Source organism: Coenobita brevimanus, chromosome 80 (genome assembly GCF_032717465.1).
Source record: "Coenobita brevimanus isolate Jiangsu-jjx chromosome 80, ASM3271746v2, whole genome shotgun sequence".
Taxonomy (NCBI): domain Eukaryota; kingdom Metazoa; phylum Arthropoda; class Malacostraca; order Decapoda; family Coenobitidae; genus Coenobita; species Coenobita brevimanus.
In genome coordinates this window covers 40,928,081-40,940,422 of record NC_137033.1, presented here as the reverse complement: position 1 = coordinate 40,940,422, position 12,342 = coordinate 40,928,081, and the positions used below count along the sequence as shown (strand labels likewise).

Sequence of the window (12,342 nt, the reverse complement as noted above, 5' to 3'; positions counted from 1 at the left end):
TTTACTATGAAGTGAAAATATCAACGCCAGTGATGAAAAGTAGAAACAAAGCCACGATATGGCTTGTTGGCCAACCAAGTGAAAGATACTTGGAAGTAAGTTACCTAATTGTGGAGAAGTGTTAGCGCGACTTTCCTACCTGATGCGAACAGAATCACGAACACTGAGGGATTCAGAATGTGTTCTGTCTGGGAACTAAGGGGATTCTGAGAGAGAGCTTGCATTCCTACATCTGAGCCACGGAATCGTATCCTCAAAATCTAATCTGTCTATAAAGAATGGAGAAAGTTGGAGAAGAGTAAGAGCCGGAGTAGAGAAAGAAAGGAGAAGGAGAGAAACTTCCAAAGATAGATCGGAGATCTCTTTGACACTGCACACATGAACGCCTTCGACCTCATCAAAAATCGTGTGGATAAGGAATTTCCTGAGACTCAGAGGGAGAAAGGGAGGCTAGGCTTTGTGCTGGGTATTGATGTCAAACTCTGCCTGAAAGAACGAAGACAGAGAGAGACAGCAGACTAAACAGGAGAGGAGAGAGCGTGTGTCACGAGTTGGTGCGATCATATATCTAAACAAACTCGTAACATTAAACTTTGGTGGGAAACCGCGAATTCTAGTGGAATCCCAGTATGTATCACTCAGTCAACCGCCACGTGTTCACCCGATCGGGAGTGTTTTTCAGGACATTTTTCACTATTTCATAAGTGATCGTCTTTGTGCGCGACATTAGCACCTCTGCTTGAGTGATTTGTTATGGGCGTGTTTTGCTCATTCTAGCCGTTAGCAAATGTGGCTCGACACTCGCCTCTCTCTCACGATTTGAACTCAGTCAGGATTTGAGCATCATGGAAGCAGGTTTGATCAGTGTCAAGCAGCGTGTGTGGCAGTGTCATTCCTCAGCCGACGCCCAGTTCCCGCCGCCGCCATTGTCCAGTTCCTGAATTCCCACCTAGCATGATTTGGCGACAGGCTCATCGTGTGCAGCGTCCTTCCTCAGCAACGATGCCCAGTCATACGCTTAGTCCACTCTCTGACCAGTATTTCTTTTCTTTTTCCTAGGTTTAAGAGTTTAGCTTTTGAGTGAACGAGTGAGTGCGATCTCCTTATTTTGAATTCATTTTGAAACATGTAACGTAAATTTATCCCATTGTATTCAATAAATTTACAGTTCTTTTTCCTGAGCTTAATGTAATGTAAATTCGTGTTTTATTTCTCCATTAAGCTTATTTTAGTTATAGCTCCTAGTTTGCATTAACGTTTTTGCATTATTCACAACTGGTATCTAGGCCAGTCCTTTTGTATTAAGCTTAAAATCCGTTGTGCAACCAGGAGTTAGTTGCACCAGCAAGAACCTGTTTATCATTAATAGCATTAGTTATTGACTGTCAGGGGTGGAGTCACTTTCTCCAGAGGTCAACAGTACTAATAAAGAGCACGTGTGAATAATTAGTCTCTGCTGTGTATTGTTGAGAAAGTTTATAAATTCTCGTCCTTAGAGAATCGGCGAAGTAAGCCGGCATAAAGTAATCATTGCTTGATTTTCACAAGTCAATTCTTTGTCCTGTTCTCAAGTATTATTGAATATTATTCTTTAATTTTGCATGTTCATAAAATAAACCGTGACAGTGTGAGAAATGTAATCGAGCAGGAAGAGAGGAAATAATGGAGCTGGAGGAAAGCCCAACTAGTGACGAAGAGGAAATAGGTGACGATTATACAGATATAACAGGTCCTTCCTTTTCGATTGCAGCTCCTCCTCCGTAACGCCAGCGAGCATGAAAACAGTTGTCACTTCCCTGGTTGCTGCTGCTTTAGATTGAACTTCAAACCGTGCTGCAGCCCATTTGCTTTCTGCGACCATTTCTGCCTGTCAGCAATAGCCAATAGTATTTACTATCAACAGGCAAAGTATCCGCTGAGATCAAATCAAGAGGCGGAGAGAATCTGCAGAATAGCTGAAGAAATCATTCCATCCTACTGTACCACTTGTAGTGCACTGGGATGGAAAACTAATTCCCAATGTAACAGGAGCAAATATCATTGAACGCCCTTCATCTCTCGTCTCAGGTGATGGAGTGTCAAAGCTCATGAATGTACCCAGTTTGGAATCAGGGACAAGAAAGACCATGGTCAATGTCATCATTGAAACCTTCAGTGACTGGGGTATACGTGAACATGTGGTAGGAATGGCATTCAATACCACTGCCAGCATTACCGATTGTGGGCAGGGGCGTGCATCCTTATTCAATAACAGTTGCACAAGGATCTCCTCCACCTGGTTTGTCGGAATCACATTTTTGATATCCTTGTTCAAAAGGCCTTGACCATTTGCCCTGGACTCTGGTTCCGACTTTCATATATTCAAGCAGTTCAAAACCAAGTGGATTACTATTGACACAACACTCTTTCAGACCCTGAATGACTAAGAGGGAATGCTGGTGGTTGATAGTGAACAATGTGATGAGCTTATAGCATTTTGTATGAAACAGATTCCATAAAGCCAACCTCGAGATGATTATCGAGAACTGCTAAAACTGTCCATTGTTGCCTTGGGTGGTGTACCTCCCCATGGAACACGATTTCAGTGCCCTGTGCTTGCCACCACGCCAGATGGATATATACAGCATCAAAGTCTATCTTTTCCATCATCACACCAGCATCACACTGAGGGAAGTCCGAAGATTGAAGCGGTTTGTTGTGTTCATCATGAAGCAATACCTGAAATCATGGTTCATGGCAACAAAGCAGCTCTAGCTCCAGCAAATGATCTGAGGCTTCTCCAGGAAGTGTCACTTTATCCTGATAAGGACATCTCATGTCTACTTAAAAGCATTTCGCCCTCACTTGTGGTATTTATCAGTGCAGTTAGTTGGATTGGCCTTTTTTATCTAACTGTTGACCTTCAAGAGAAGCAAAGAATTGTGATGGCTCTTAATGAAGAAGGAAGCAAACATCAACTAAAGAGAGCAACAGCTGAACTTGAGGTGACAGCACTGAATCAAAAAACAATTTCAAGTTTTGTGACCAGGAACTCCAAGATCTTCACACTACTTGGCCTTCCTCATTCATTCCTAGAATTCGATCCATCCACATGGGAAAGTCGTGAGGATTTCAAGGAAGCTAAGTGCATCATCCAGTGGCTACAGATAAATGACTTTATTGAAAGAGGGTAACACTGATTCAAGAGTTTAACCTGCCCCGTCCCGTCGACATATGGGTACGTTGCAACGATTTGCATTTGCCAGTCCCGGCAACGTACCGGTACATCGTGCAATTGCAAGGTCCCTAATTTGCACAATTTTCAATTTTCACACTTGATTTTTCGTATGTATACATGGGACACCTTCCTCTATTCCGCTACAAGATCCCAAGCAGGGACAATACCTTACACCGCATAACTCCCCCCTCCCCCCCTCACGCCATTGTCTTGGCAATTCACCTGTTACCAGTGACCTGGCCACTAAAGACATTCAGGTCCAGAGTGATTCCCCAATCGATGACAATGTGGAGGACAAGGTTTATATAGCATTAGAGTAAGAAACAGTCAGAAATGATGATCAGGTAATGTGGGAAAAAAAAGGTCACGAATGGTGATTAGTTAGTGAGTGAAACAATGCTTATAATGCCTATATTACTGCTTGAAAACCAATATACTCTCATTCTACATATAAATTCGTACCAAGTAAATAAATACATACCGTTTATGAGTGGATAAAATAGTTACCCTCCCATAGAACTCGTTTTCTTTGGTGCCAGCATGTTAGAAAACCCATTCAGGTAAGGAGGAACTCCTACCTGGAATGAGTATTTTAAACCTCAGGTGAGCGATTTCTCTATGAATTTTCGATGTTTCTCACCAAAAGCAGAGGTTTTAGCCAAAATTTTTTTTTTTGAAAATACCTCGGGACTGGGGGATGTCGGAGGTGCGGAAAACCTCGGGACGTGACAGGTTAATCCAGTGTTGACCAAGAACGAAGATCAACGGCAGTTTCTTCTCCAGGTCGTTGGGCAACACAGGCATGTATATCCAAATGCGAAGAAGGCTACAGCTGGCAGCAACTACACGTAAAAAAAAAAACTAGTAAACAATGAGCGACAGTTTGGTTTCCATGATACCCCTCCAAGTGAGGGGCAAATACTCTGCAAAGAGGGGGACCTAGGTAACCCAGTAGCATAATAACATTACACCATATTAATATAACTTTGAACATGGTGCGGCTCAAGTTAAAATTATCTAATAAGCATGAAGATATGCATACATCATTTTTAATCAATAGTTACAAAGGCAGCAGCAGCTGAAGCTAATCTTGCTAGCTGAAAATTAAGGACCACCCACCCACCCACGCACACACACACACACACACACACACACACACACACATATATATATATATATATATATATATATATATATATATATATATCGTTTTCGTTTTGGAAGGCTCCAGCATGCTTGCATGCATCGGCCTTGGTCACCTAATGGCGGCTCTCCATGCTGCACGATCTACTGCAGCTTCCCTGTTCAATCCCTTAATCCTGAGGTCGCACTTAATGACCTCGTCCAATGTCTTTCTCGGTCTACCCCTCATTACCCCACCCCCAGTATTAACACCTCTCACCTTCTGCACCTAATTATCATCCCCCATCCTCTCCACATGCACAGACCATCTCAATCTACTTCTCCTCATGACAACACCAATACACTCCAGTCCCATCCTACCTCTCAACTCTTTCATCGTAAACCCAGCTTCCCTAGACCTTGCATGCAGGGATGCACTGACATCCATCTAATCACTGTCATTTCTGTACATCTGAGCCTGCGATAATCCTTCCCTTTTAATCCCCAGGTCTCACTACCATACAGCATTGCACTCCTAACACATGCTGCATACAAAGACCCCTACGTAGGAATAGTCCTCTCAGTGTCAGGAGAAGCAACAGCTCCCTGAACTTCTTCCTTCCATTTCTCACCCTAGCCACAGAAGTAGCTCCAGCCCCACCTCCAGCACACAACATGTCTCCCAAATAACAAAACTCTTCCACACACTCAAGAGACTCACCAGCAAGTTCAATCCTTTCCTGCCTGACAATCTCCACCTGCTCTCCCCGACATGCCATATATACACATAAAATCAGCATTATCTCTCAGTCTACCTCTGATACCACTACATCTCTTGTGTACCCATTTATCACAAACACTGCATAAGATGGAATTACATCCCATGCCCTTGTGGCAAACTGCACATGGCCACTCTCCCTCGTCCTTGACAGTATGCCACCAATCCTACATATCATCACTTTTGTTTTATCTGCATTTACTCTTAAGACCTTGTCCCCCATACACTACCATCTCTCCACTTCCTAAATCTTTCCTCCGCCTCCTTCTCATTCTCTGCAATCAACGCCAAATCATCAGCATACAACATCTCCCACGGGAGTCCGTTTCTGAAGTCACGTGAGAGGGCTTCAAGTACCATGATAAACAACATGGGACTCAAAACTGACCCCTGATGCACACCAACGTTCACGGAAAACTCATCACTCAAATCTCCATTCACTTACCTGGGTGCGAGCACCCACATACATAATCATAACCACCCTAACCAGCCACTCCTCTGAGCCAAGCTTTCTCATTGCCCAATTCACCACCTCTCCAGGGACTCTGTCAAAAGCCTTTTCCAAATCAACAAAAACAATATGCAGATCCCTTTTCATCCCATTATATTTTTCCTGAAGCTGTCGAACAATGAATATGGCATCAGTGGTCCCTCTGCCTGGCAAACTGCATCTCATCAATATTCACTCTTTCTCTAATCATACCTTCTAGAACTCTCTATAAATTCCTCGTTCCAGGGCATCACCCTTCCCTGTGTACATATTTACAATTGCACTCTTCAACCAATCATCTGGGACAACACACCCAATTACAGTATAATCATATTTATCAGGTCAGTGACTAACCTCACCCCTATATCTCCTGAGGCCTTCAACATTTCGGCAGTCAACCCAGACACACCTGCTGCCTTCCCCATCCGCATCCCACCTGTTGCCTCACTCACAGTACCAGCATCAAGCAAAGGCCAGGGGCCAACCACTGGATCTGCTGGCTCCAAACCTTCCCTGTCCCAGTCAAACTCCTCATTCAACAACCGGCTATAATGCTCTCTCCATGCATCTTTAATATCCCAATGCTCACCATTACCCTTCCTTCATCATTCTTCACACACTGCTCACCTATAATATCCCGATTATCCCTCGTCATCTGATTTGCCAACTTAAATATAATATTTTTCCTTTCCCCATGATTTAGGTTATCAAGTAAAAGTCTCTGCAACTCAGACTTCGCCCTGTATACCTCTCTTCTAGCCCTACGCTTCGCAGCCAAGTATTCCTCCTTGTTACCATCCTTCTTCCATTTCCGGAAAAGCCTTCTTTTCTCCTTAATTGCAGCTTCTACATCCACATCCCACCACCAAGTTACTTTATGTCTTGGTGGGTCTCTTGTCCAACCGCATATTACATCAGTAACGCTCAAGAGGTTGTTCTTGAGGGCACTGTACTGTTCATTAACGCCTCTGTCTATGGCTCCCTGTTCAGCCACCATTCTCCTCATCTCGCTATAGAAGGCATTCCTTACTACTTGGTTTTCCAGCTTCCATATTTTCCTCCTAGGTACATAAGTCCTCTTTTTCATCACTCGTTCTTTAAGCACCATATCACAAATCAATAGTTTGTGCTGCTGCACACACTTCTCACTTCCTATAACTTTAACATCCCTCACTAACCTCCTATCAGCTCTCCTAACCAGAAAATAATCTATCTGACTGCTATTTCCCCAAACGTGTACATTATTAACCTACTGTCTCCTTTCCTAAAATATGTGTTGCACAAAATCTAGGGGGAGGCGGTGGCTCAGTCGGTAGAGAGCTGGCCTGCAGTCCTACCGAACCCAGGTTCAAATCCCCGCTGGGGCAGGGAACAGTTCAAGGATTTAAATTTCATTAGAGCAGACTTTACTGATCTACCAGAAGACCCGCCGACATGTAAAAATCCCCCCGCTAATACCTATACATCAGTCAGGTATGAGACAGCCCTAGCATGTATTCAATATAGAAAGGGTGGTAGCACCGAAGTGGTGATATGTAGAAAAGGTGTATGGTATGTAGGAGGACTACTGGGCATTGGGAGCAGGCTGTGAAGCCTATGCCCAGACGCGGACACATAAAAAATTAAAATCATGTCCGTTGCCTTCCCAAACTTGAGTATCCTTTCCCCTTCAGCATTCCTTATACCATACGCACATCCTCCATGTACTCCTTCATAACCTTCAGCTGCTTCACCTACATGACCATTTAAGTCCCCTCCCAAAACCACTATCTCATCCCGCATACCACCTACTACATGTATTAAATCATTCCAAAATCCCCACCTATTGGACTTGTTTCTAACAACCAAATTCAGATAATTATAATGTCAAAGTGAAGTCCCCCCTCGAATCCTCCGACCATTTTCTGATTCAAGCCACCAGTTTAACACCTACCACACTCTCCTGCTCTGAACCTGTCGTGGTGGCTAAATGGCACTACGACAGGGCAGACTGGGAGGGGCTCCATAATTTTTTCATGGATGTTCCTTGGACCTCCTTTTTCTCCCAAGATGCAAATTCCATATTGGGCCACACACAGGATTTCATTAAAGCCGCCATGGAAACATTCATTCCCCATCATAGTTACAGAAAAAGATGTAATTCTCATAAATGATTTGACCACAATTGTGCTTGAGTAACAGAACATAAAACAATAGCCTATAACACTTATACAAGGACCAAAACCAAAGAAGCCTTTAGCTATTATAGAAATATCAGAAACCATGCCAAAACTATTATCAATCTTTCTAAATCAAACTTTCTACATAGACAGGCTAACAAACTACTAAACAATCCAAATGATAACAAAATATTCTGGTCAACCCTTAATTCATTCAAAACTAACTTCACTACCACCTCTTCCATTCCACCTTTACAGTCCCCCAGTGGAAATCTAGTAAGTGACCCACGTGGAAAAGCCAAACTTTATGTTGGCATTTTTTCAACAAACTCAACCCTAAATACAGAAAATCACAATATTCCTGTACTTGATTTTGATTCCTGTCAAATACCTCCTTTCAGGATTCACACCAGAAACGTACAAGCTGTATTACAGAATCACTCAGCAGACAAAGCTACTGGTCCAGATGAATTGTACTTAAAAATTGCTCCTCAGTGTTGGCCCCTGTATTGGCAAAATTTTTCCGCTTATGCATCCTTACCTCAATTTTTCCAGCCTCTTGGAGAGAAGCAAATATCCATCCTATTCCTAAAAAGGGGGCAACTTCTGATCCATCAAACTATAGAGCATTGCAATAACTTCCATTCTCGGTAAAGTTTTTGAGACACTAATTAACAAACACATAATCAAGCATCTAGAAATCAATAAATTAATCAATGATGGGCAGTATGGATTTAGACATGAACGTTCAACTGTAGACATTCTTTGCCTGCTTACTCATCAGATTAACAAAACCATAGACCAACACAGTGAAACACACACTATAGCACTTGATATATCAAAAGCATTTGACAGAGTATGGCATCGGGCTTTATTATCTAAGGTGTCACACTATGGCCTTGCATCACTGGTTCCTCTAATTTCTTCTTACCGTCATAATAGAAAAATACGGGTCATGGTAAATGGAATTTATTATTAGCTTCATTCCATAAATGCTGGCGTGCCTCAGGGATCAGTTTTGGCGCCAACCCTCTTTCTCATTCATATAAATGACCTCCTATCTGTCACTCACAACTTAATACACTCTTATGCTGATGACTCGATCCTTCATAGTTCTTTCACATTTAGTACCTCCTTTACACAATTTGATATTATAAATTCCCAAATAAACACAGCAATTTCTCTGAACCAGGACCATTCTAAAATTAATCAATGGGGACAAACAAATCTGGTCTCATTTAATGCTCAGAAAACTAAATACATTAATTTCTCCGATAGCAAGAATCCCTCAGACTCTCACATAATTTTAAATGATGTCAGTATTCCCATATCCACTACAATTGATATCCTAGATGTTACTCTAAATCCCAACCTAAGCTGGACAGCTTATGTTAAATCCCTTGCCAAAAATGCTTCCAAAAAATTGGAACTTATGTACAGAGTTCGTGAGTTCTTCACTGATGAGCAGATGGTCACAATCTACAAAAGTCAAGTGTGTTCTCAGATCGAATACTGTTCACCACTGTGGAATGGATGTGGAACGGTTACACTGAAGCAGTTGGACAAAATTCAATATAAAGCCATTAGATTAATCAATAATCCTGCCGTAACGCAGGACCTTCCTCCATTATCATTACGTGGAGATGTTGCTTCTTTAGCATTATTTTATCGGTATTTTTACAGTAAGTGCTCTGACGAAGTGGCTTCAATTGTGCCTCCCCTTCACATTTTCTCCTGATATACTCGGGCAGCTGGGAGCCCCTATGAACTCACACTCTATCCCCCACAATGCAGAACCTCTGCTTATCAAAATTCATTTATCCCCAGAACTACTACTCTCTGGAATTCACTTCCTGGGAGTTGTTTCCCACAAATATTTAATCAACTTCATTTGAAATCTATCTATCTATCTATCTATTGCCAGACGCCTCAATCCCGTTTGGGGTGGCCACAAACAAATTAATTTGTTATAAATATTTTATGAATGGAGGATATCTTTAGGCACATGGACTAATTTTTTTTTCCTTTGTTTTTCCTTCCTCCATTCATTATTTATATATAAAAAATTCTATCTTTCTCTACTTCATCCAATCCTGCCTGTGGATCATATGCCGATATAATTGCAGTTATCTTTCCACCGAGCAAAATTTTCACAACCAATATCCTATCGCTTACTCTCATAACATTCATAACATATTCCACTCATTCTCCACAACCATCACACCAATACCCCCATATCTGTCTGCCTCCCCCCTGCCAAAACAACTTATAGTAACAGTCCTTCCCAAGAATCTTTCTGGCTGATCCACCCCTGTACTGGACTTCCTGCAAACATGCCACATCCACCCACCTCCTACTGAATGCCTCAACGACTTCCCCCACTCTTCCCCTCAAACTTCCCACATTCCATGGACCCACCCTCATCCTCTTGGGTTATTTACTATCCTCAGGCTTATTTTGAAACTGATTCCTGTATTTGGTCATAGTCAGTATTATTAAAGGGGGATAGACATACCACAGGCCCCACTCATTGCATTGTCTCAGGTCCAGGCAATGGATCTGGGACCCCTAGCCCACCAGCTTACCAGTGGCTGTGGTAGTGGCCTCGGGGCACCCTGCCAGGACAGCTGCAGGGACACCATCCAAGTGTGCCTTTGCACTGCAACTGTCCCGCCATTATACACCCACTGATAGGGCAGCTTCCTGGGGCACTATTCCCAGGTTCGGGCCCCTGTCTATTGGGCGGAAGTAGCAGCCTGGGAACTGCAATGCCCTGTACCCTCTAGCACAGGTTCGAGCCCCATCTCGCCCTGGACCCACGATCTATTCCGGCGGAACCCCCGTTACGCCTTCCCCCAAAAGTCTGCTTGTATATATATATATATATATATATATATATATATATATATATATATATATATATATATATATATATATATATATGGTGCCTCTGTGGTACAGCGGTAAAGTGTGCGTTTTTGAACATGGGAGAAGGAGGGTTCGTGCTCCGCTACGTTAATTAACTTTGGGAGCATTCTTCCGGCCACGTACTGCTTTGGCGGACATAAGGGGTGCTGTGGTTGAACCAGTGTCGCATACTATACAGTATGCTTGCACTAAGTCGGCTTGTGTGGCAGATTACACTTAGTTCACAGACTACACACACATCCACAGCCACTCCAACACTACAGTTACACTTACAGTACAAGCACTTCTCACTCTACATACGATCTCTACCAGACAGCCTAAACCACTAGGTACAGATACGTAGACTGCATCGTCCCCACTTCGGTCAGGATAGGCCGGTCGTGCAGTGGACACTCAAACGGCTGGTATATATATATATATATATATATATATATATATATATATATATATATATATATATACTGTGTGTGTGTGTGTGTGTGTGTGTGTGTGTGTGTGTACATACTAGTATATGGAATCTGTATGAACAGAATTTAATGTTCTGAATTCTATAATGTCTTTTATATAAATTTTTATTTTCAGTTATCAACATTATTCAGCACAGAAGAGCTTTTCCTATACGAAAATGTTAGACATACCTAACCTCTTCATGGGCTGTGAACACATCTAGTCTCGTGTAAAACCATTTAATAACAGTGAGACTGTAAGAAAAATGACGCAGTCGGGCTGAAGAAGTTAATCGGTATCATAATAGTACAGGTACAAAAGAATGATGTATTTAGGTTTTAATTTTATAGTTTCCAAACAATTCTGTAAAGGTCTGGAGAGTCATCTGGATCTGTCTGCTGTTTAGCATTACAGTGGCGTTCAATAACCTGTTAACAGCCATACGGGCTTAGCAAATAAAAAAAGAACAACACGTATGTGATATGCTCAAGATGAAGGAATTCTCTCTCTCTCTCTCTCTCTCTCTCTCTCACTTCAGTAACTAAAACAGGTCTATTAACAGCATATCTGGATCACATCAAATGTACCGTAAGGCCAGTGTGTGTTCTGTGTGTGAATGTAAGTACGTATCCGTTATTCAGTGTCTTATTTTACCCACCAGGACAGTCTCGAGATCGTCCTTGATGGCTTCAACATGACTTCTACAATCACAGGCTGCCAGGTGGATAAGCCTGACTTAGACTTCACTGCTGCTGACATCAGTTTTATGTGAGTTGCTACTTCTTATGTATATTGCATAATTTGTGTACACACACACACACACACACACACACACACACACACACACACACACACACAGTATATTCCAGATGCGGCATTACAAGATAACTGTTTAGAGAGCTGACATTTCCTTGTTTCTCTAAACTGCCTCTTTATAGACTACCCTTTTCTATTACCTGGAAGACTGTCTGAGTTCCCCTCTACGTCAGTAGAATTTGAAGTCGCTGCTGATTAGTATAACTATGTATTCCTCAAAACCAGGGTTGGATTTTCTAATCAAGAATAGTTGGTTACTCGATTTGCAGGCCTGATGTGCATCCACTTCTAGCTGTCCAGGCCGAATGGTATTTGCCACCATTCGGTCTGCCTCTTATTTTTACCTAGTCCAGTTCTTTTATTTTCCTCAATAATAAGATACTGC

At 42.3% G+C, this 12,342-nt stretch overlaps 1 protein-coding gene across 1 annotated transcript in view; it reads left to right on the top strand.

Moving 5' to 3' along the window:
* Window positions 1-12,342, top strand: part of LOC145409342 (nose resistant to fluoxetine protein 6-like) — a 141,224-nt gene that overhangs the window by 52,663 nt on the left and 76,219 nt on the right. Inside the window, exon 5 of the mRNA XM_080279813.1 lies at window positions 11,803-11,909. Within this exon, the coding sequence (XP_080135939.1) occupies window positions 11,803-11,909 (107 nt within the window). The remainder of the gene's footprint in view (window positions 1-11,802; window positions 11,910-12,342) is intronic.